Below are 25529 nucleotides of genomic sequence, written 5' to 3'. Positions count from 1 at the left end.
TTTTTTGAGTTTTGGCAAGGACACAGGGGCCCCATGATCCCCTATTGCCCGGGGGCCCCATGAGTTGTCAGTCCGCCCCTGGACAGATCAGAAAGATTCTGCTTGGTCAATGCTGGCACAGAGCATCACTCTGATGCATTTCAGAGGCAAGTACAGGGGCAGGGTGTTTGACAGGCACTACTCCTTCAATTAAAGCGGAGTTCCAGTCAGTTTTGTGTTTATTAAAAGTCAGCAGCTACAAAAATGGTAGCTGCTGACTTTTACTAAACACACGCTCGCCTGTCCCAGGGTCCAGCGATGGGCTCACCCGCGCCGTCCCTTCTCTGCCTCTTCTCTCCCCAGCACCGGCATCACAACTGTGGGCACCAGGCTGTGACAGCTTCACAGCCGGGTGCCCACTGTGCATGCGTGAGTCGCGCTGCGCACCCTGATTGGTCCAGCAGTCTTCTGGGACCTGTGAAGGTTCTCAGGAGACTGCAGGAGGAAGGAGGGGGGCGAACACCTGGCTCACTTCGCCGTGACAAACTGAGCCTGAAGTGGGAGAGGGTACCTCTCAAAAACAGGCATCCACTCCCCCCCTTTCCCCCAAAAGGTGGCAAATATGACAGTGGAGGGGGAGAGGAGGCAAATAAGCGGAGCTTCCACTTTTGAGTGTAACTCCGCTTTAAATTGGGATGTACTGTAACTGCATGCAATGCAGCGTGGCATTTGTGGGGTTGAAACAGGAGATGACATATTGCCTCTTCATTGTCTGTCCAGTGCCTTTGAAAAGCGATTCAAAGCTGTGGCAGTACAAGCAGCATGTGTAAACTACACCTTAATCCTTCCTCTCCAGCAGCACCTACTCCCCCTTCATTCTCTCCCCCTTCAATTTCCCTTCCTTCACTCCATTTAGTTACCAGTAGCCAAGAAAATACTTCGTACTTCCAGGTATAATGGAACACGTGACAGCACAGGGTCAATCACTAAACACCACCAGTCAGCTGAGGAGAGTTCTTGACCCTGGGCATGCTATAATTGGACAACTTTGAGCTTAAACATGGCAGCTTCCCTTGCTTCTGGTTGCAAGACAGAGGGGTAGCGGAGAATGGGAAAAGGGAATATTACAGAGAGGGGTGATTAAAGTGAATCTGAGGCTTTGCCCTGCGTAGGCAACTGGTTTACTTTCATGTAATCAGTACGTAAATAATCATATCATTGTGTACTAATGCTTTAAAACAAACAAGTTTCGGTGCACAGCTTGTACTTACACAGTATATGAACATAGAGGATGCCATTGTTATGTGCAGGTTTTGCTAGAAAGGACCCTGTGAGAATAAAAGTATCTGATCTGATGCTATTGACTTGAACAATGACAAAGGTAGAAGTTTAGTCTTCACTAGCTGCATGCTTGTTCCAGGCTAATAGCTCACTAGGTAGTAAAACCAGGATTAGAATGCCAATCTTGGAGCTTGTACCTTTTTAAAAATTGATGGTTGAAGCTCACAATACTTCTGACCTCCCAGGTTTTCTTTACTAGCGCTGCACATTGAGCGTGCTTCACTGCTAATCCCCCTCAGGGCAAGGTTGGGGGTCACCTCTGACCTGCCTGAAAATGATAGGCTTTCTATAGAGCTAATTATTTTTATCTGAAAAACAACATAGTTACAGTAAAATCCAGCTCTACTTTTGGTAAAAATAGTTGTATAGTTAGTCTGGCTGAAAAAGACCAAAATCCATCCAGTTCAACCATAAAAAAAAAAGTTATAATCCTACACCCACAGTTGATCCAGAGGAAGGCAAAAAAAAACCCCAGCAAAGCATGATCCAATTTGCTCCTGCAGGGGAAAAAATTCCTTCCTGATCCCCGAGAGGCAATCGGATATTCCCTGGATCAACTTTACCTATAAATGTTAGTATCCAGTAATATTCTGTGCAGGGGCAGACTGACAACTCATAGGGCCCCCGAGCAATAGGGGATCATGGGGCCCTTGTTTCCTTGCCCAAACTCAAAAAAGCCTATGAAAAAGGTACCAGGGGCATCTCATGGGGCCCCCTACTGATCCCGGGCCCTCGGGCAGTGCCTGAGTTTCCAAATGGTCAGTCCACCCCTGATCCTGTGTATCCAAGAAAGAATTCAGGACTTTTTTAAAGCAGTCCACTGAACTGGCCAGAACCAACTCAGAACAATTCCACAGTTCCATATTTTTTTTCTGAATTCTTCAGACCTGCCTGTTGACATTATGGTACCTTCCTCTTCTTCAATAGTGGTGTTCACTCCTGCACAGGGAGGTGCACACATCATTATGTTCAAGAGTACTGTGAGCCCTGGTTGGCATGTGGATGGTCTTCAGGGAGACATGTGCATGATGGCCGGGGCTCACAGGAAGTGGGTTTGGAGGTCATTAAAACCAAGGAGGAGCAACAGTCAGGAGTGGAGAGCTGAGTATTGCAGCCAGAGCTGCTTTTTTTTTTTTTTTTTAATTTTAAACCTCCTGGCCAACATAATTTTTCACATTTCTCTAAAAAAGTGGAGTTGGGCTTAAGGGCCCTTTCACACTGATGTGATTTAGACGTGTTCCCATTGACTTACAATAGAAGGTGCTTTTTTGGTGTGCTTTTGAAAATCTACACTGAAGCTGCAGTGTGAACAGTTACATAGGATTTATGGGGAATAGTTTTCATGCGCTTTTGGAATAGCGCAGCAGTATGAAATGAGCCTTAATTAAATTCTTTGATATACTGATGACTATTAGAGGGAGGGTTTACAAATCTATGAAATATACAAAATACGGAACAACAAGACATTAAAAATAGGAAAGTCTTATGAAAAAATGACCATCTGCAAAATTCTACAATAATAACGCAATACATGTACTCACTAAAGAGGCTGTCCTTTCCCTTTAACTTAGCACAGCACTTTCTGGATCAATTTTTACTGAAGACACTTTTTTTTTCCTTTTTCTTTATTTAGAAGTTTCATTATTTCTGTGAATTTACCATTTGTGCAGTTTCACATATATAGTAATGTGGAAGTTTCACTTCAGTTTCACAAGCATTGCACAATGCAGCTTTTACAGAAGAGCAAATCTGTAGCTTCAAGAGTACAGTCACACCAGCTACTTGAATTGAGGGGATGAAAAGGCTTCTGGGTGATTACATTTGTTTGGCCACTCTTGTATGTATTCACTGACTTTTCACAGCATAAAGAGTGCATGTGATTATAACAAATATTTAACAAGCAGCTTGTTTCTTCCGTATTTACCCTGCTTAGTGCAACCTGAAAATTTCTTCCCAGCAAGTGAGACATTTTAAAGCTAAACTCCAGGCACACTGCTAAATACACAGTTGAATTGCATATGTGGGAGCTGTCTTACCCTACAAAAGATTTGTATCTATCCATCCACACCTGGGATTTACACAGATCTAACACACAACTCAGCTAGCCAGGTGAATGGGCTTTCCTCTGCTGTAGCTAAGCAATACAGCTAGATCATCAACCTGTGATTGGACAGTGAAGGAGCAGCAGCAGACTGAGGAGGTTATCTTTCTTCTCCTGTCAGCATGTTCCTTGTAAGTGTAAATGCAGGACACCCAGATGGCTCAGTGTGCTGCCCCTACCTTTTCCAGTCTGAGTTCTGCTGTGCAGGGGACTACAGGAGGATGAAAACAAGTCGGATATTTATACTTGCTGCATTTAAAACACAATGACATAATAACTGCATCAGTTGGTGTTTTTTACTATCTGCCTGGAATTTAGCTTTAAAAACAGCCTCACATGGAGATAACAAAGGAGAACTTCCATTTTCTACAGTATGACAGGCCTCATTTATCACAGTTTCTTTAGAACGGTCTGTAATTCCCCAAATGAGGAATTAGCTTGCCTACATTGTTTTAGTGCAGAAAATAAAAGGGAGAACTTGCCTGTTTTTTTTTTCTCAAACAACACAGTGCATTCAAACACTTTATAAACGTGACTGCGTTTTTAGACTGACATTCCTATCTAAGAGGTTCAGAATGTGAGGATTCTGCAGTCTTAAACAAACCTGACCTCTATTTGAGTTACCTATCGTGTAATAACAGAACAAGGCAGTACCTCTTTTTATTACTTCGAGAAGTAGAACCCTTATCCTGCTACTCATTAGGTCAGCCTTTGGGATATAAAGAGACTGGTGGAGGGTCATCACATCCCCATAGGCCATGGCAAAATATCACATTTCAATTGCTGGTGGTCCTGAGGGCAAAATTTGAAGTCTTTGATTTTGATCACTCTGTAATATATGGAATTAGAGGGAATTTGGCATTTTAATTCATCTTGGAAAACACCTCTAAGGATTACCTAAAATGTGCTGGTGTCCAGTTCCTTAGACCATTTGTGTAATCCACGTTAGGTGAGTAACCTTTAATTTGTATTGAAAAACATAAATAGCAAGTCTATTTAAAACTGATAACACACTTTTTGGGTGAACACCAGCAGGGTGATTGTCTACCTTAGCATTCTTAGCTGATGCCACACTTTTGAGTTGTTGTAGATGAATTTAATCATCTCCTGGACACTTATATCATTTCAAGATCCCGGCAAAGGAATAGTCTCTTTATTTCCTAGTTTCTTCCTTTTGTTAACTCTTGGTGAGCTCATTTTTTATCTCCATATGGTGACTCCAGCATAAGTTGCAATCCCACATGGCTCATTTGATGGCCTATGCAAGTCCTTACGGTGAAATGGAGCCACAAGTTCACAAGCAGTTTCTTTCCACCGGAGTGCCTGAATGTTATAAGTAGCCAGAAGGTGACTGAACTTTATGGTATCCATCCAAAGTTTCTTTATCAGTTGGGAATAAACCTATCTTTACAAAACTCTTGAAGCTCTTTTCCAGTAACAAATCAATTTTGTCAAGAGGACCTGCAATATGTACCATAGCTCTTCTTTTTTATGAAAAGCAGCTGTACTGATAGAGGGATACAATAGCACTGGCCAGCAATGCAGGTATATCCCTTCAGTAGCTAGGCTACTAGCTATTCTACCCCTGAGTTTATCTTTTTACTAACTAGGACTCTTCCATTAAAAAAGGAGCAAACCAATGGAGGCTTTGCCCGTAGCAACCAATCAGGTTCTGTTTTGATAGTGCAGGAGTGGATTCTACAGGCAACATATGTTCCTTTTTGTTTTTCATAAAAGAGCCAACTGCACACAATAAACTGGTGCCATTTTTGCCATTGCACAAAAAATACTGTATATTCTATGTCAGCTTGTCAATCACCAAACCTAGTCTGTAATCCTTCAACAAAGGCAGCACACAAAAAGTGCCTTTAGGGGCAATGGGGTAATGGAGACATTTTGGCAACTTTCAAACCATGAGAAGAAAGTTGGTCGGAGGTATTGAATCTTTCATAAATAACATCCTAATGAAAATAAAATTCAAGGAGATCTTAGAAGGCTTAAACTCAAGCCTCAAATGAATTCTCTAGAGCAGATTTGTATCATTTTGGATCATAAATCCAACCTAAAAATGAAATGGATCCAGTACAGATGAAACAACAGTGTGTTTGAATGAAGGTCAGTAAAAGCTGGTTGAAGGTCTGAGAAGGTATCTGCAAAAGTTGTGCATTCCTGATATACCTCCTTATAACTTAGTCATGTAACAATGTTCTTGTGTAAAAAAAACACAGTGATACCCAAGGATTCAAAAAAACAAAAATAGTTATTTGACCTTTTTTCTTTTTTTGGTATTATTACATGTTTATTAGCAGCTATTATCTACTTTCTCAGATTCACCGACGCTTTGGGGGTATCACAACTACTGCCGGTTTGTTTTTTGGCCTCCACATAAGGACCTGTGCATCATTGGCATTCGGTTTCACAAGGGCGCTAGGAGGGATGGGTTCATTTTTGGTGAGCACTTGTGGTTGCTCCTGGCTAAAGGGTTCCTGCAGTTTGGCGCGCTGTCCCAATGGTAATGTGGGTTTGACCTCAATCTCCAGTATCATCCTCCACTTGATGGTATGTAGGACAACAAGTTCACCACTGGCAATGTTGATGGCCACCAACCAAGTAGTAAAACTTTGGTCCCGCCGGATGCCAGTCAACATAGGCACGTTGGAATCGCTAACAGGCACTGCCCACGTAACACTGGGGTAGAAATTATCATTCATACTGACGGTAAACTTGGTGTCTCTTTTGGTGGGGCCAGTAACAGTGCAGGTCTCAGTAGTGTTGCCATACCAGGGGTAGTTGACTCCATCTGAATCACTAATTGCTGGGATCTTACCATTCTCCAGATCTGGCAGTTCCCAGCTAGACCTGAGAAAAAGAGACCATTGTTAGTGAAAGACTTTAATAGCTGTATTAACGACAAAGTAGAGGTTTCATAAACATATTTAAACTTCAGATCGCCATTGTTCACTTCACTGACTCAATACTACCGAAAAGAGTGAAACATCAGCCCAAACTTCTTAAATTTGTTTGAATAGGGTGTGGAAAGGTTAGAAACTCTGCAGAGTTTATAATGCTGTATGTGTGCTTTGCCCCAGGAAAATCCAGCCTCCCTTCAAGTAGCAGTTTTAGGAACTTGACAGGGGAACAGTCAGTAGTAAAAATTTAGCAGAGGTTTGACATAGAATTCCAGGTTTACTTTGACTTTAATTTGTTTGAGCCAAGCCGGCCAACTACTGATGTCGCTGTGCTGTACTATACTGTAGCAGCATTGGCTACATACGGTAAGCTACACTGTGTTCTGGCAGCAGTATATTTGACTTCCCATCTGTTGCCGGAACTAAATTGAGAGCAGACTCCCACATGTGCAGTGTGGATTGAAGCTCAGGTTTCACAGCTAATTGATTCAGTATTTGTTCACCCGTTCATATCAGGTTTACATCAGGTTCAGGACAGGATTAGCTCTCAGGATTATCCTCCTCATACATATGCAGTTTAGAAATGGTTCCCATAGAAGTCAATAGCCTGTAGTCTGCACCTGAACCAGACCACACTGCTCAGAAATCGTGCATTACTCTTTTTCAAACCGCACTGAATCCGCACTGCCAGTGCTCCACACATGTGTGAACAGACACCATAAGAAGCAATAATTTTGCACGTAGTGCAAATTGGATGCGGTTCAAACCACTTCCAATCCGCATAAATGGGAATCTGCACTGAGTCAACCTGAATGCCCTGTATTTTTATCAATTAATACAAAACTTTCTGTGTTTGGCCAAGGCAGGGAGGCAGACACATGACGTTATGATTTTCATCTTGGCCACTTAGAGGAAGCCTTGCATTCATTGATAAAAATACAAGGCTTCTCCTGAATAATAGAGAAGCATTCAGGCTGACTCAATTTAGTTTCAGCATCAGATGGAAAGTTGTCTGTACTGCTGTGGGACACAGTTCCCCATACTATATGTAGCTGATGCTAATTCAGCATAGTAGCGCAACCAATGACAGATCGCGCCGGAAAGTGACCCGATCCTGATGTCCTCACAGGGTAATAGTGAACCTGCTTGCCAGTCATCATACAATATGCTGGGTGGGAAGGAGTTAAATATGCACTTTAATTATAGAAGGAAGTATGATTTTTGCAGAACTAGGATATATAAGGAGTGTGCTATGTACAGGGTGCAGAGCTATGGAGTGTGCTATGTACAGGGTGCAGAGCTATGGAGTGTGCTATGTACAGGGTGCAGAGCTATGGAGTGTGCTATGTACAGGGTGCAGAGCTATGGAGTGTGCTATGTACAGGGTGCAGAGCTATGGAGTGTGCTATGTACAGGGTGCAGAGCTATGGAGTGTGCTATGTACAGGGTGCAGAGCTATGGAGTGTGCAATGTACAGGGTGCAGAGTTATGGAGTGTGCTATGTACAGGGTGCAGAGTAAGGAAAAAAAAAACCCTGTGTTATTAGGGCATGCCCAGGTACACCCCATGTGCACACCTATGTTTGGTAGGCAGTGTCACCCGCTGAACGCAAACCATTCACCTGAATGGTTGACATTTGTCCAAAAGCTGAAATTTGCCACCAATCAATGCCTATATGGGCTTTACCGCCTCATGCCTGTACACATCAAGCAGCAAAAATGAAAAAGCATGTGGCCAAATGCAACCCATGCAAGTCTGTGGGGCCATGCTGCAACCACCCTGTAAATCATGCTGTAGTGTGGAATTTATGGGGTTAAATTGGGCAGTGAGGAAGCGATATAATGCCTCTTCATCACTTGTCAAATGCCCTCTGAAAAGCAATCCAAACAAGCCATAAGATGCCAGTCTTCTTAGCAAGCTAGCAGACAATACATGCTGCTTGTGTTGCGGTTCTTTCAAATAGGCAGTAATGCTTATGGCCCCCTGATCACTTTTCAGAGGGCAGTAAAACAGCATCTGGCAGGCATCCAGGGGGAGCTACTGACATCTCCTAATGCCTTTTTTATTTTTACATTGAGGAACTATGTCACAACTGTGAGCCAAGTGTTTGGCTCGTGGTTGCAACGTGGCTCCGTTGATCTCTATAGGCAAGTAGTGCCGCCTGTTAAGCTGTTAAAAATACCACAGCAGCCAAGCAATCTCTGTAAGGCTCTAATCTCAGAATACAGGTGGGCGGCCAGGGGGGTAATAAGACCATGGCTCAGCTGCCTGTTTTTACCCCCTTCCCATCCAGAGGTAGTTTGTTTGTTCATGTTTCAACTGGCATGATTTCCTCTCCATTCCAAATATAAAAGTTTCACAAGGACGTGTTTCACAATGATAGACATCCTGTCCTGTCTAAGACAGATTAGGGGATGAGACTCTACAGATTCCCTTTTCTCTTTATCCCCCCCCCCCTCTCCCATTTTAACTGGTCTTCCTGTGTCCTGCTGTGTACGGGAGGCTTTCGGATATGAGCAGCACTTCCTGTTGTAGGGGGAAAGATTTGAAGACCGCTATAATATGAGCCCTGAAAGGGGGGTGCAGCAGCTGCAGATGTAAATCGGATCATCAATGTATTGCTGAATGGAGAGAGTAAACCAAAGCAGTTATGTCATCCAGCAGCGGATAAGCCGGAAGGATGTGCTTTGTTGTTCTCTTCCTGCACTTTGCACTTAAGTCAGAAAAATAGAAATCTTTAGGGCTCCTTTATACTTGCAGTGTGTGTGTTTGACAGGCAGTGAGGTGGTATGTCACCTTCTATTTTAACCCCTAAGAAAAACTGCACCACTGTGCCGCAAACTCAGACCATGGTTGCAGTATGGTCTTAGGTGAATGGGTCATCCTCAGGGGGCCTTATCACCCCGCAGATGGGACAGGGAGTATCATTTTTGCCTGCTTTGCTTTACGACCCTGGTACATTTACACTCCCGTTCACTACCTGTGCAGCACGGATCAGAACATAGAAGGACTGTGTTACAATTCATGCATTGATCTCACATGGATGTACAGTCAGATTGGAGGTTGCCTGTATGGAAAACCCACACATTCTGTTACATAGTTAGTCTGGCTGAAAAAAGACAAAAGTTCATCCAGTTAAACCAAAAAAGAAAAAAAGGTTATAATCCTATACCCACAATTGATCCAGAGGAAGGTAAAAAAAAACCCCAGCAAACCATGATCCAATTTGCTCCTGCAGGGTAAAAAAAACTCCTTCCTGATCCCCCGAGAGGCAATTGGATATTGCCTGGATCAACTATACATATAAATGTTAAATCCAGTTATATTCTGTGTTTCTAGGAAAGAATCCAGGCCTTTTTTAAAGCAATCCACTGAGCTGGCCAGAACCAACTCTTGAGGGAGTCTATTCCACATTTTCACAGCTCTCACTGTGAAGAAACCTTTCCATGTTTGGAGATTACATTTCTTTTCCTCCAGATGTAAAGAGTGCCCCCTTGTCCTCTGTGATGACCTCAGGGTGAATAACTCTACACCGAGTTCACTATATGAACCATTGATGTATTTGGAGATGGCCCTTGCATGGGTGTACACCTGTCTGAATGAAACCTAAAAGCTACATAAAGCAAAGACACATATGTGCCTCTGTATTTTTAGGCTTGTCTTTGTATCTGAAAGCATAAATATGTGGATTTTAGAAATATACACTGACTGGCCACTTTATTAGCTACACCTGTTCAATTGATTGGTAACACAAATTGCTAATGAGCCAATCACATGGCAGCAACTCAATGCATTTAGGCATCTAGATGTGGTGAAGACTACTTGCTGAAGTTCAAACTGAGTATCAGGATAGGGAAGAAAGGGAAGGAATTTAAGTGCCATGGTTGTTGCTGCCAGATGGGCTGGTCTGCGTACTTAAAAAAAACTGCTGATCTACTGTGATTTTCATGCACAACCATCTCTAGGGTTTACAGAGAATGGTCTGAAAAAGAGAAAATGTCCAGTGAGCGGCAGTTGTATGGACGAAAATGCCTTATTGATGTCAGAGGAGAATGGGCAGACTGGTTCGAAATGACAGGCAACAGTAATTCATGTCAATATGGACCAAAATATCTGAGGAATGTTTCCAACACCTTGTTGAATCTATGCCATAAATAATTAAGGCAGTTCTGAAGGCCAAAGGGGGTCAAACCCAGTACTAGCAAGGTGTACCTAATAAAGTGGCCAATGAGTGTATAACCCCCGATGAAGGAACCCAAGGGCTCATGTATGTTTTATGGCCCCCAGCAATGCTGAACACCACCGGATTAATATTACCTAAATAATGTAAGCTTCATGAAAGCCACTGTAGATATTGTGTAGTGTTACCAGTCTACGGAGTGTGCAGTATTACCAGTCATTATACACAGCTCTCCCAACTGCCACTGCACAAACCAGTCTGCCACTGAAAGGCCACACATACAGTCATTGCTACAGTTGTTCTCCATCTCCTCGGCTGCCAGTAGGGAGAGGGGGAGAGAGAGAACACAGGACACTTGTAAGATTGTACTGTAGCCACTGTGAGTTGGAGGAGAGCCCACCCACCACCCCAGGGTGCAGTGGACACTGTATATGGCTGCTGTGCAGCCTGGGAGGAAAAAGGACTGCAGGGAACCACCTGGGACTATGGGAAATGTAGTCCCCAGGAAACTTCTTCCTATAAAACCAAGGATGGAACAGTGTTACGAGTCCCAAGAGACTAGAGTGCTGCAACAGAAGACGGGGAAGAGAAGAAAGCCTGGGGCTTGGGATAGTCTTATGGGGAACTGAGAAGTGATCACAGCAGAGAGAGCCTTGGACAGCTGACTGCCTTAGTGTTTGCCGTGGATACTGGAGAGCATCAGACTGGGCTTCCACACTAGCATGGAGGTCAACACTGACAGAAATTGTCACTGGTTCCATGAGAGATTGCCATCTCCTGGTCCTGAGTCACAGCTGACACTATAAGTTCAGTGGTAGATCATCATTGCAGAGTACTGAGATGCAGCTGACATCATTGGTTTCAGATGCTAGAGAATGGAAGTGTCAAGGTCCTACCTTTCCTCAGACCTTGTGCTGCTCCATGTGCTGGCATCCATCTTAGGTGTCTGTAAAGCATTGTGGGATCCTTTATGCTTTCAGCCCTCGGCGGCTGCTCCCCCAGGAGGTGGCGACTTATCACATATAAGTCTGCTGTTTGTAGCTGTCCATTGCATTTGTGTCCTGTCTGTTGCACAACAGCAAGCTCCTGTTTAGCTACTCATTGCTTTCCTGGATACTGACCGGCCTTGGCTAAGACTCCTCCTGGCTTCTGACCCAAGCTCTGGCGACGATTCTTCCTGGCTCCTGATCCCGGCTCTGGCGACGATTCTTCCTGGCTCCTGATCCCGGCTCTGGCGAAGATTCTTCCTGGCTCTTGACCCCGGCTTTGGCTACGATTTCCGCTGTTGGACTTGCATAGACTCTTGTCTTATTTTTATATTAATAAACCTACCTTTAATTGCATCTCCTTGTGTGTCTGGCTCCTCGCTCCCTGACAGAAAGCAGGTGTAATCACAGATTCTTTGGTGGTGAGAGGCCGCTGGCTACAACTTCCTGCCCACTGCTTAAAGGGACAATTTGGGTACTTACCCCCAATATTGTGGGTTCCACTCAAATTTTAGTTGCTGTAACTTTGGGCCCCAATGATCATAACACTGGCCAGTTGGAGGGATTTGGAGAGACTGATAGACCTTCACCTCTCAATATCCCTTCCCCTCCTGGTTAGGAACTCCCTGGTTTTAGGGTTCAGGGGAAAAGACATTTTGATCTTCCAGTTATTTAGGGTGTTGACAATTTTTAAGTGGTACTATTTTCTGTTATTACTGTTTTGTATTTTTGGAGGGAATGTTTTTCCTAAATATGTCCTCCTCATCCAGTCTTGGTGTATCAGAGAGTGTGGCATTGCCAGGAAGGTCATTGGCATCCAGATTCTGGGGACCCAAACATTAGCGGCTCCTTTTGAGGGTAAGCTCAACAATACATAATATGCAGTATGCTATCTATCTACATTGTATGCAGTGTCACTGGTGGACACTTAGTATGCAGCATTACTGGACCATTTATATAGTGTTCTGTGTTACAGTTGTATGTACACAATGTGTACTGGTCTTGTACTGTATATAGTGTTCAGTGTTACACTGTATATACTGCACTTACAGTGCAATATTACTAGTCTATGTATAGTGTACAGTATTACTGTGTATGTACATAGTGCGTAGTGTTACTGTATATATACTGTACTGTATATAGTGTGTAGTGTTACCATCTAGATGAGCCGTTCTCAATCTTTTTACTCCAGAAGAACCCTTGAAATAATTTTCAGACATCAGGGATTTTCTGCTAAGAATAGTCCATTGGGGGTCATTAGGATATCTCCACTTACATTGGTGGTCATTAGGAAGAATGCTTCGCCCTCCCCTCCTATAGTGTTGGTTAAAATGGCACCCTTACAATCATCTAAAAAGATCACTGGTGTCATGCTATGGCTCTGCCAAGTGGTTTTGGGCCCAGAAATATAAAGGGACCATAAGGTGAAAGGCTAACTAGCCACAGCTCATGGAACACTTAGAAACCTTTTGGAGGAACCCTAGGAGTCTTATGAAATCCTGGTTGAGAATGGCTGCACTAAACTGTTCTTTTAAAACCATTTACTAAAAAAAACTGGTGAAAAAAAGCACTTGTGGGTTAACCAATCATTTTTTGCATAACAATTCTTTGATGTCCTTGTAAATGGGGGATGTGACAGGGGTGAATTCTTCACCTACTTCAGCCTTTCTCGATGGTTTTACCCCAGAGGAAACTTTGAAACAGTTTTTATGTATTGGGGACCTCCCTGCTAAAATTAATTTATTGAACGTCGGTGAAAAAACTTAAACTTGCATTGTTGGCCTGTGAAAAAAATCCTTCCATACAGTGGTGGGCAGAATGCTATCCTTACATACAGCAGTAGTGTCCTACAACTGGCTCTGCCAAGTAGTGTTGGTTCAGGAACTATGAAAGCATCATCAAATAGGAGTTCAATCATCCAAAAGTCGAGGAACTCTTAGCAGCCTCTGGAGGAACCGTAGTTGAGAATGGCTAATCTAGGTACATAGGGAGATATTTACTAATACTGGTGCACACAGAATCTGATGCAGCTCTTGCAGAGAAACCAATCAGCTTCCAGGTTTTTTTGTCAAAGCCTATTTAAACAAGCTGAAGTTAGAAGCTGGTCGGTTACCATGCACAGCTGCTCCAGATTATGGGTGGTCCAGATTTAAAAAATAGATACTGGTCTATGCTTTGTACTGTGTGTGTATATGTATGTATATATATATATATATAGTTAGTCCCATCTAGTTCAACCATGAAAATAAAACAAATTAAAAAAAGTTATAATCCGGTACCCATAATTGATCCAGAGGGAAGCAAAAAAAACCCAGCAAAGCATTTTCAAATTTGCTCCTGCAGGGGAAAAAAATGATTTCCTGATCCCTTGAGTGGCAATTGGATATTCCCCAGATCAACGTTACCTATAAATGTTAGTATCCAGTAATATTCTCTGTATCTAAGAAAGAATTCAGGCCTTTTTTAAAGCAATCTACTGCGCTGGCCAGAACCAACTCTTGAGGGAGTCTATTCCACATTTTCACAACTCTTACTGAGGGTTTACTGAAGAAACCTTTCTGTATTTGGAGATTAAATCTCTTTTCCTCCAGACATAAAGAATGCCCCTTGTCCTCTGTGATGACCTCAGGGTGAATAACTCTACACCGAGTTCACTATATGAACCACTGATGTATTTATCCATGGAGATCATATCCCCCTTAATCTCTTCTTCTAGTGTGCAGAGTTTCTGGTCTATGTAGGGTGTGGTGCTGTTAGTCTATAAAGACTGGATTTCCATTTAATCTAGATAGGCTATGGCCTAATGAGTTTATATCCTAGGAACAGGATTAAGCTGTTAAAGGCCCTTAAAAATTTATAGAAGCCATCAATGCAGATTGTCATGTTGCCTTTCTTTCTACATACAGCTCCCTGTCTCCTGGTAAGTTGTAGTGGGGTAGGTGTTCCTTATGGGCAGTAGCCTTTCCTCCTGCACATAAGGAAGTACTGCCACTGGCTCCTACAGAACCCTTTCTCCAATAGCTGTGTCAGGGAGAGAGTTGCTGTTGGGCAGTAGACCACTGTTATCTCCCTTTGGTCACTTAAAATATCTTTACTTTCTACGGATTAGCCTGAACATCTTTTCCTAACACCATATATGTAAAAAGGGATTAACATTCTTCTCTCGGTTTGGGCCCCCCCCCCCCCCACAACATGTTTGACCCACATGAGCTTCCCCTATGATTGGCCTTCCTGCATGGGAGCTAACCCCTGATCTTGTGTTCTTCGCTGTAATGCCAATGGTTATGATTCTATTGCAGATGGGTTTCCGGACAGTGTTAAATAACCCAGGGTTGTTATGTGCCTTACTTCAATGCCATTATTTGGAAATTGTATTGACTTAAAGTGGTAGTAAAGTCTGTTTTTACACTTGTACCTACAGGTACAGTAAGCCTATAATAAGGCTTTCCTGTAGGTACTGTAAATATCTCCTAAATGTGCACTGTGAAGGAGATATTTACCTGTGTAGAGCACCAACATATGCGCTCTGAAGGAACAGCATGCCTGTGATGTTCCTTCAGAGCTGTGTGCTGTAAAAAAGTGACTCACGCACATGCGCGGGAGTGACGTCATCGTGGTTCGGCCACTCAAGCTGCTGGAGCCAGTGAAGATGGAAGCCCTGTCAGTGGTGACAGTGCACCACTGGAGGGCTTTGTTTTAAAGTAAGTTTCACATAATGTGCTAGTATGCGGTGCATACTAGCACATTATGACATTGCCTTGAAGGGGAAAACTTTTTTTTTGGGGGGGAGATTTTACTACCACTTTAAGGTCTCATGCACACAGGACGCTTTTTCTTTCCCTGGATGCCTTTGCTCCTGGCAGGAAAAGAACACTTAAAAAAAAAACACATCTAAAGCCACATTTTGCACACATACTGTATGTACGCACATTTAGATTCCATTAAGCAGATCAAGCATTTGGGCTTTCAATGTTTCCATTGGCCAGAATATTAACTTATTCTCGCCATTGGAATCAATGAACACTTGAGCTAAGCGTGGCTATTGTTTAGACACTTTTAGACGTGTACATGTGTTGACGTGTTTAGGTGCGTTCCGCATTTTTACTGCCCAAAAGTTCCTCTCCTGAACATGCTGGTGGTGTGCTTTTTTTCAGCCTCTAAAGGCTCCTCTTCTATGGGCAGCACAGTGGCTAAGTGGTTAGCACTCCTGCCTAGCAGCCCTAACATTGTTGGTTCAAATCCCAAACCACAGCACTACCTGCACATAGTTTGCATGTTTTCCTGTGCTTGCATTTGGTTTTGTCTGGGTTCTCCGGTTTCCTCTGACACTCCAAAGACATGCCTGTATATTAAGGTCCCTAACTCACATTCATATATATACATCCCAGGGCCACTTTAGACAGGAACCAATTAGATTGTATGCTCCTTGAGGGTTAGGGACTGATGTGAATGTAAAGCACTGTGTAAATTGATGGCGCTATAAAAGTACCTCTAATAAATAATAATAATACTCCTGTAAAGGTCAAGTGTGTATGGTCACATAGGCTAACATAGTGGTGTGTTTACAAGCTGAAAAAAGTCAAATGTCTGTAAATGTGACATTTTTGTACGTCAGTGTACGTGAAACCTAAATAAGTAAGGGAGATGGGTTTGGCTTCTAGCTGAAGGTGTGTTAATCAAAAAGGATGCCTGAATGGAGTGGAAGAGAGTAAAGTAGGTCTGTACAGAGTTAGGCCGCAGGCAGTTAGATGGGTGCTGTCTCATGATATGCTACAACAATACGGATCCTCAACACAGGTAATACGATGAAGAGAGGACCTCTCAATGGAACACATGTAGGAGACCCCAACTCCCGTGTCCTGTGGACCCAAGGTGCTTGGCTTGACTTTTAGAGCCTTAACCTGTAACCGTGAGAGAAGTGCAAGGCCTTGCTGTTTAGGTAACTCCTGACTGAGTGGAAGGATATATGGTAGTGGATCGGGGAGGGTAGCGTTGAGGGGTTTTGAGCCCACCATACATACATACATACATACCGGAGCAGACGGGCTTGATTATGTCTTTATATTTCGGATATTTATGTGTAAAAGTGTGTTAGGGGAGACAGCACCCAAACCAGTCGTTGGCGGTGGTGCACAGGTTAGTTAGTCTAGGGAGAAGAATAGTAATCTAATCCTGCAGTCTATATAGTGTATATAGTGTTCAGTGTTACCGTCTATGTACATAATATTTTCCTCTTGGAGAATTCCACACTTCCTACCGAAAATGAGAAGAAATCTCAGTAGGGTCACAGACCTTAATAAAATCCTGACAGAGGATCTGTTACCTACCCTATTCTAAACCAGGAAAACATGGGTACTTCCGGGGGTGTAGAAAAGCATGTGACTCACTCCATGTGACTGTACCGAGCCAATCATTGCTGTCACCTGAGGAGTCCATCATTGTTGTACAAGCTATGACTTTGGCCATTCTCAGCATACACAGGACGTTTCTTAGTTGCCTTCTGCTGAATGGTGCAGAGGGGAACCGAGAGGTAATAAAATGTTGTTGGGGATAAGTAAAGTGAACCTGTGTGGAAAATTTGAATGAGCCACATAAAGCTCATTCAGCTGGAGATACATTCATAGATTTTCAAACAAATGTTCAACCATACATATGAAAATTCTCACTACCCTTGATGACTTAAAGAATATATACACGGAACATTACATATTCCTGATATGTGCCTGCTGTGCCATGTACTTGTGTGAAAAAGTATCCTGTTCTCTTTGTATTGCTTCCTTTTTGTAAAATCCCTGCTGTTCCTGCCAGTCCCTCTGCTTTCCTAATAAAACCTGACCACACTAGGGATGAGAGCACACTGTGGTCAGTTCCCTAGCTGCGCTGGGAACTCAGTGTGCTCTCCTCCAATGATCAGACTTGCCCTGACCCCCCCCCCCCCACACACACACACACACTTCACAGCCATTCACTGGGAAGAGCGGTGAACTGCTGTTTCTCCTCCCCCATCTCTTATGTAGCTGAGAACAGAGGGAATTTGTAATTATAAAAAAGGAATAATAAGGTATATATAATGCTTTTTTTTTATATCAAACACAAATGTTTTTTCATTTCTATTTTAACACTGTCGCTGCCAGGCCCGTAATTTGTACAGACAGGACGGGACAGGTGTGGGGGAGTTGTACACACATTCCCAGTGGCTATGTGTAAATCTGACAATCAGACTCTTGCCTGTATGGTGAAAGAAGTCAGGTGGCTGCCCTGCTGCCCGATGGCTTCTACACATCCCGGATAATGGTGCCCTCCCCGCCATGTATCCCACGCTCCACTTGCCAATCTGCAGGCCTGGGACCAGGTGCTGCCAAATTGAGGGGAGGGAGCAGAGCAGACACACATCCTCTCTCTTCCCATCCTTGTTGCTGACCTGGAAAGCGATGTGTTTGATGTCACTTCCGGGGTCTCGTCTGTCAGTGTCCCCGGTGAGCATGACTGATAAAGAACGTATTGCAATATGATCTGCATTGCATTACATTCAGTGGAACACAGAGCTGACATCCAATTTAGACCCTAAATGTCTCATTAAAGAGAACCTGTCAACTTTTTTTTCATCATAAAGTCTCCTATGTGATGATTTTTTGGGAAGTAAAAAAAAAAATTTAAATTGTAAAAAAAATGAGGTTACACCCAAGTACATAAAATCCCCCCTCCCCCAAAAAATTGAGGCCCCTCACCCCCACATTTACACACGAATGAACATAAATGCATATGTCGGGGCTCTTGCGCATGAAAAAGTCATTTACGATACACGTTACATATTGCCATGCATGCTGGAGTGAAAGCAATATTTCTAGCACCAGACCTCCTCCTTAAAGTGGTAGTAAAGCCTGTTTGTGTACTTGTGCCTATAGGTAGGCTTTTAATAATGCTTACCTGTAGGTATTGTAACCTAAACGTGCACAGTTTGTAGTGTGTAGTAGCACCGGCGCATGCGCTCTGCATTCCCGTGTGCTGTAAAGAGTGATTCGCTGTAGTGACGTCATCACGGCTCCACCATTCAACCTGCTGGAGTCCGTGAAGCCGGAAGAAGGACTGGGTGAAGATGGAAGCCCTGTCAGCGGTGACAGTGCACCACTGGAGGGCTTCGTTTTAAAGTAAGTTTCACATAGTGTGCTAGTATGCGATGCATACTAGCACATTATGACATTGCCTTGCAGGGGATTTTTATTTTTTAATTACGTTTACTACCGTTTTAACTCTAAATTGATGACCTATAGGGGGCTTTTGAAGTGTCAGTACCCAATATTTTCCATAATCAAATTTAAGGCTTGACATGTTGGATATCTATTTAGTTGGTGCAATCTTGTCGTTTATCTCTCAAGATCTCTCCCCTGTAAGCTCCTACACACAGCTTTGTATTGCAATACAAAGCAATGCGCTGACACAGTGAAAAACACATAGCACACAGTAAAACAGCACACAGTTAACCCTTTGATTGCCCCAGATGTTAACCCCTTCTTGTCCAGTGTCAGTGCTTATTAGCACTGGTCACTTTATTAGTGTCACTGGGGATGTCAGCGACAGTCCCCCCCCCCCCCATCAGAATGCCCGCCGCAGTCCCGCAATAAGTTGCTGATCACCGCCATTACTAGTATAAAAAAAAATAAATAATTCCCTTAAATATATCACCATTTGTAGATGCTATAACTTTCACGTGAACCAATTGATTTACACGTATTGGAATTTTTTTTTTTTTTAGCAAAGATATGGCAGAATACATTTTGGCCCAAATTTATGACAAAATTAGACTTTTTACATTTTTTTACTAGATATGTTTAACCTCCCTGGCGGTATGATTATTTCAGATTTTTGGTGCTGAAAGCGGTACCATTATTTTGCATGGAAATATGTAGTTTTTTTATTGTAGGCTGTAATTTTTAGGAATCACTCACTTAAATTTGTCCGAACAAGAGTCTATTAAACATCCCGGGTATGATAAAATTTGAACCACGAAATCATAAATTATAATTTAATAAATAATCATAAAAAATAATATAATAATAATACATTTAATTCAATAATATAATCAAACCGAAAACACTGAAATTTGAAATATAGCAGCAAGTTCGCACATTGCTGAGCAAAGTCGCAAAATCGTTTTCAGTGTCTGATGACGAATTTCCCCCACAAATCATCACTCAATTCTCCAAGTGGTTCTGATTTACTATCGCTGTTCTCTAGCTGGTCTAAAACCGCTTTTGACCTAAAGGGACACTTTTTGGACGCCATGGACATTTCTCAGTTTCCAGGCAGAAAGAACAGACAAAACGCAGGCAGGGCACCCGACAAAGCACTAGGGACAATATGTATGTGAAATGGGTTGAAACAGCAATGTTTTATTATGAAAAATGTGTTTTGAAAAAAATGAAATTTTTTTAAATTTTCAAATTTCCCACCGCCGGTGGCGCCCATACGTCCCGACGTCACAGGGACCGGAACACAGAAGCCGGATGCCGGCATCGGCCGGAGGAGATGGCAGGGGATGCTGCAGGGGACGCATCGCGGGAGCGAGGGACAAGGTGCTACAGGGACTCCCTATGCAGCACTGCATGGTAAGCCCGAGTGTAGCTCGGGGTTACCGCTTTTGGCACTGACATTTTACCCCGAGCTACACTCGGGAATACAGTTAGGGAGGTTATTAGCAAAAAGTAAAAAATTTTTTTTTTTCTCAAAATTGTCGGCATTTTTTTATAGCTCAAAAAATAAAAAACGCACAGGTGATCAAATACTACCAAAAGAAAGCTCAATTTGTGTGAAAAAGGGGACATAAATATCATTTGGGTGCAGTGTTGCATGACCGCGCTATTGTCAGTTAAAATAATGCAGCTCCGTATTGCAAAAAAATGGCCTGGTCAGGAAGGGGGATAAATCCTCTGGAGGGCAAGTGACTTATTAATGAATGTCTTTCGAAAGTACTTTTTGCATTTAAAGGATAGGTTCACCTCTTGGAGCATGTTGCACCCATATTTAGGGTGTAACACGTAACACGCACCAGACTTGTCCCATGCACCCCCAATCACCCCCCTCCCTGGTAATAGCAGGTGGGGGATCCTCTTCCGAACCTCATTGTCACATTTTGAAAACTGTGGGTGGAGCCCAGCACAGCTGTGTCATTTATTCACAGGAATCTGCGAATGAGAAAACTACATGGCCACTCAATGGACTGAAACTGTTTTCATCAGCATGTATATTCATACTGCGGATAGCTTTGTAGCAGAAAGTCCTGGAATTGCGGGTGCAATGCTCTGCAGGCCCCTGCTTGTAAAAAATAATAAATGCGCATTTTTTTCCCTGCAAAAATATGCGCATTTATTATTTTTTTCCCATAAGGTGAACTTGGCCTTTAACCTTCGATTATGGATAATATTTGCATTTATTATTTTTGCCAAAAAGGTGAACTTAGCCTTTAACTTCTTCATGCAGGTGCCTCCCGGCCCTTTAAGGAGTTTCAGATGCCGGGTGCCGGGGTTTTAGGGTCATGTGACCGCCGTGATTCACTGTCACGGCAGTCACATGATCGGAAAAGATCACAATCGCAAGGGGAGATCGGGACCTTTCTGTGAGACACTGACATATGTGCTTGAAGAGTGTAGGGCGCGGGCTCTCAGCACATATGTGTTTTCAAATGGTACGTAAATATGCAACCGCTCTGCAGCCACCGAGAGGCCGCATATTTCCGTACGGTTGGCGTCAAGGGGTTACCCTTCGATTATGGAATGAATGGACTTTTAAAAAGGAAAACCACATCCACATTTTTAACAAAACTCTACTAGTGTATGTCCAGCTTTAGAAGATGAGAGTGTGAGACTTTTCTCTACATGTCCAAGTGGCCTGGAAGTGACAAAGCTTCCTGACCCATTCTATTAGTAGCACAATTTCAAGGGCCAAAACTGATATTTCCATCACAAGTTTCTCAGCGTCACTTCACCAGATAACCCCTGACACTGTGCCAGACATCCACCACAGAACGTGACTCGGGGCCATCGCTGTGAACACCAAACTAAATACAGCCACTGCAAACAGCTCTTCATATTGTCTGGCAGTCCTAAAATGAATGACTGCAATACAATGGAGAGGAATGTGTTATGTGACAGCCAGGAAGGGATATTACTACTGGAATTTCCACTAGGTATCCAGCACCAGGACTTCCCTATTGTTCTAATGGCTCTTCCTAAGAAAGTTCAGATTGAAGGTCAGAAAAGAAGTGTCTACAACAGTGTTAAGCTTAGTGACTTTAAGTGGACCATGCAGTTCAGTGCTGCACGGCATGCCTGGGGTGAGCTCGGGGATACTAGGGAGAAGGTTCAAGGCACCTACACCCAGCCTCAGACTCATATGGTTCTCCAAACCAGCTCATAGATTTTCAAACCATCATTCATACGGATTTTCGTGCACACGTTTTTACAAAAATTCTCATTAGTTTATTTGATGACAAAGTACTTAAAAAAGAAAAAAAAAAAGTTTGCATTTTAATATTCAATTTTGAAAGTCGACTTTTCCTGGAAACCACATTCACTGTTAGAAATTTGCTCGATCAGGAAACATTTTCCTTCCTGCTCCTTTGAATTTTTTCATCACTGTGGTTGAAAATATTCTGAAATTAAAAGTTTTTCAAATTTAATTTTACTAGTGTATGGCCACCTATAAAGTGCTGGAACAGAGGAGTGGGTGATTAAAACAGGCCTTCTGGGAGGTGTGTATAACACCTGTTCTATTCTGAGGAATGGGCATTTAGAATATTTAAAGTGTTCATCCTTATAGAAAAAATGTAAAGGTGAGCGAACACTTCCAACCTCCACACCCCCTCCATTGCCCGTTCTACTTACCACTGGGGATGCTGAGCTGTCAGTGCCCAAGCAGCTGCTTCAGTGGTCCAGGGATTTAAGATCCCCGCTCCTCTCCCTTTACTCTGTGCCGTGCTTCTGGGATGGATCAGAGCTATTCCGCTTGGTCCATGCTGTCACAGAGCATTGAGATGGTCAAATCCCTGGACTGCTGGATGGGCTGTGTGGGCACTGACAGCTCAGCATCCCTGGTGGTAAGTACAATGAGGACAGGCAGTGTTAAGAGGGAGTATGGTGTTCATTCATCTTTACAATTTTCTTTAAAGGTGAACTAAAGCAATCCATAGATGATGCAATTTTTCCTTTCCTGCAAAGAAAATCGCTTGATTCCCCCATCAACACTGACTGAAGACCCCCCAGCACTATTGTGTTCTGCTGGTGGAAAGCCTTCCCTGCCAATGACTACTGCTGGTGGCTATAGTCACTGGTAGTAATCGAATGTAAAAAATCCAACAGGCTGGTTGTACTGAAGTCCATCAATGATCGACTTCAGTACAACCAGCCTGCCCGTAGATGATTGAATCTCAGCTAGTCCCTGCTGGACCGGCTGAGATGCTGTCCATCTATGGTCGGCTTAACACTTTAAGGCAATGGACAAGGTTGCTATAAAAAGAGCCAATCGTAGAACTTATGCAAAAATCTCAATATACATCCTTAAAAGGCCATTAATGTGCAGATTTACCTATGGAAGGTTTATCTTTCCCCCTCTTATTAAGATAAATGTGCCTTGTATTCTGGGCTCTACTGGTTGGTGGTGAGAGGTCTCCTAACATTGTGTGGGTAACTCGGCTCCTGAGTATGCACAACAGTGTCGTATAACAAAACCATGCAGCTAAAGTAAACACGTCAGAATTACGGGGCTGGCAATGCTGAGCTCTTCTGAAAATGCTAGCTGACTGGCTGTTAAGTTGACCCTCTGGCTTTTTGGGTTACTAGCCTGGAACAAGTATCACATTTGTGATTACTTGGGAGCTGGAAAACAGTGTTATTGGCATACTTTAAAGTGTGACTAAAGGCAAATTTTTTTTTTTTTTTTTTTTTTTTTTAGTTTTGGATGCAGTGGACAGGGATTTTAACACCTGCCAGGTTTTTATTGCTGCCTGTGCCCTAGTAATAAAATTCACTCTCTTTATTTGTCCTGTTTACCAAGAGTAAGAGTGAAAGAAAATCCAAACTTTTGGGTTGTCACTAGAACAGGAATAAAAGTGAAATCTTCCACTGGGGTCGCTAGTTCTGGGGACAACCTCACTTGGGAGGGGAGCCACTCACTTCCTGTGTTGGCTATGGGACATGAAGTGAAGGGAACTCTCCCCAACTAGCAAAAAAAAAATGACTGGGGTTATAATTCTCCCTTATGCTACCCAAAATGGGAAAAAAAGACTCTTTAATTCTATATTAAACGGTTGACTGGACAGCAACTATCAGACTTTAGGGGCCTCTCTCCTTTGACTTATGGCTTGAAGCCATCCTCTGATTAAACAATGATTAATAAGAGGAGACAAAAACATCTTTTATAAGTAAGCCTGCAGCATTATAGTCAGCTACAGTGTATGTAAAGTCAAAACTTTTCAAGTTTTGGATAGATTAGGACATTACATTCACTTCATGTTCTATAGATGCAAAAGGAAGTTGGAGGAAATATCTACAAAGTCAGGGCAATTCCCTACTTAGACAATTGTCACTGGAACAGGTACCCCTAGAAGATTTTCTCTCACTTCCTGTTCCTGTGGCAGCTTTAAAGCGGAGCACCACCCAAAAGGGGAAGTTCCTCTTTAAAGGCTGGTCCCCCGCTCCCCATTAAGGATTGGCACCTTTGGGGAAATTGACAGTTACCTGCTCCTAATTCCTAGGCGAACGGAAGCAGAAGTTGTCCTCCTAACCTCCCTCTCCGTAGTCAGCTCCCAGAAGACTACGGGGCCATTCAGGAAGCACACGCTACTTGCGCAAGCGCAGTGGGCACCTGGCTGTGAAGCCGCAAGCTGTTACAGCTGGGTGCCCACACTGAAGATGCCGGCACCTGGAATACAGGACGGCCACTGAAACGGGCTGCGGGGAGGACTTTGCAGGATCATGGGACAGGTAAGTGGCTGTTTTTTAGAAGTCAGAAGCTAGTTTTTGTAGCTGTTGACTTTTTTTTTTTTTTTTTTTTACAGTGTGAGTGGAACTCCGCTTTAAAATTTTGGAATTCCTATCTGTGATCACTAAGACAAATAGCAAGGGGAAATCTACCTAACTGGCACAGAGATGGCAATAATAGGGGGTCTAATCTTTTCTTTAACTAACCAAAATACACATTAACCATTTTCCACATGCCGACTGTTACTGTGGATGGACAGGCTCAACAAAGTAAAAATACATTGACTGGCACATGCACACTGGTGCGTCCGCTGGGGTTACTCCTGTAACCACAGAACACAGTGGATTACATTTCCTGGAACTACATAGAGCAGCGAGGGGATCACATGATTGCATAGCGATCAAGATGTCAACAAAGCTTTTATGAATGAACAGCTGTGCTTCCTATAGTGATGCTGTGATTGACCCACAGCTATCAAATGGTACCTGGGCCAATCACCTCAGCCTGTACTATGTGATTGGCTGTAACTAATCACAGCATGTCAACAAAACAGTAAGCACAGCTGTTATGAATGGAAACCATTCACGACAGTTCATGACAATAATGAGTACTGCAACAGCAATCACATTGAAGAAAAGAAAAAAAACCTGGTCATCCCTCATTCCCAGAGTAGTACAGTATCACTATGGTGACACTGTACTACTCTGATGAAATTGTGTAGTAAAAAAAAAAAGGTTTAAAAAAATTGAATAACATGTTAATTATTTTTGTAAATACTGTCACCAGTCAGTATCCCTGATCACTGCCACACTAGGTATATGATGTTGCTGTACTGCACTGGTGACTATATAAGAAAAAAAATTGTGGGGGGAAAAACATTTGTATTTAATTTCTTAATTTTCCCAAAAAAGTGGCAAAAAATTATAACTTCAAAAAACTCGCCATGCCTCTTACTAAATACCTTAGTCCTTACAAAAAGGGGTAGTTTGGGGGGTATTTGTACTGTCCTGGAATTTTAGGGCCTCAAGAAATGAGATAGGCCATCAATACATCAGGAT

At 42.9% G+C, this 25529-nt stretch overlaps 1 protein-coding gene across 2 annotated transcripts in view; it reads right to left on the bottom strand.

Annotated features, from left to right (window-relative positions):
• Positions 1–5662: 5662 nt before the first annotated feature.
• The window catches only part of FAM78A (family with sequence similarity 78 member A), a 56366-nt gene continuing 36499 nt past the window's right edge, over positions 5663–25529 (bottom strand). For both annotated transcript variants that reach the window (XM_089669027.1, XM_089669026.1), the window contains one exon: positions 5663–6280. In XM_089669027.1, the coding sequence (XP_089525153.1) occupies positions 5752–6280 (529 nt within the window). In that variant the 3' untranslated portion in view covers positions 5663–5751. The remainder of the gene's footprint in view (positions 6281–25529) is intronic.

This window comes from Staurois parvus, unplaced genomic scaffold (genome assembly GCF_062004578.1).
Source record: "Staurois parvus isolate SC_StPar_1 unplaced genomic scaffold, SC_StPar_1.0 ptg000068l, whole genome shotgun sequence".
Lineage (NCBI taxonomy): Eukaryota > Metazoa > Chordata > Amphibia > Anura > Ranidae > Staurois > Staurois parvus.
This window is presented reverse-complemented; position numbering and strand designations above follow the sequence as displayed.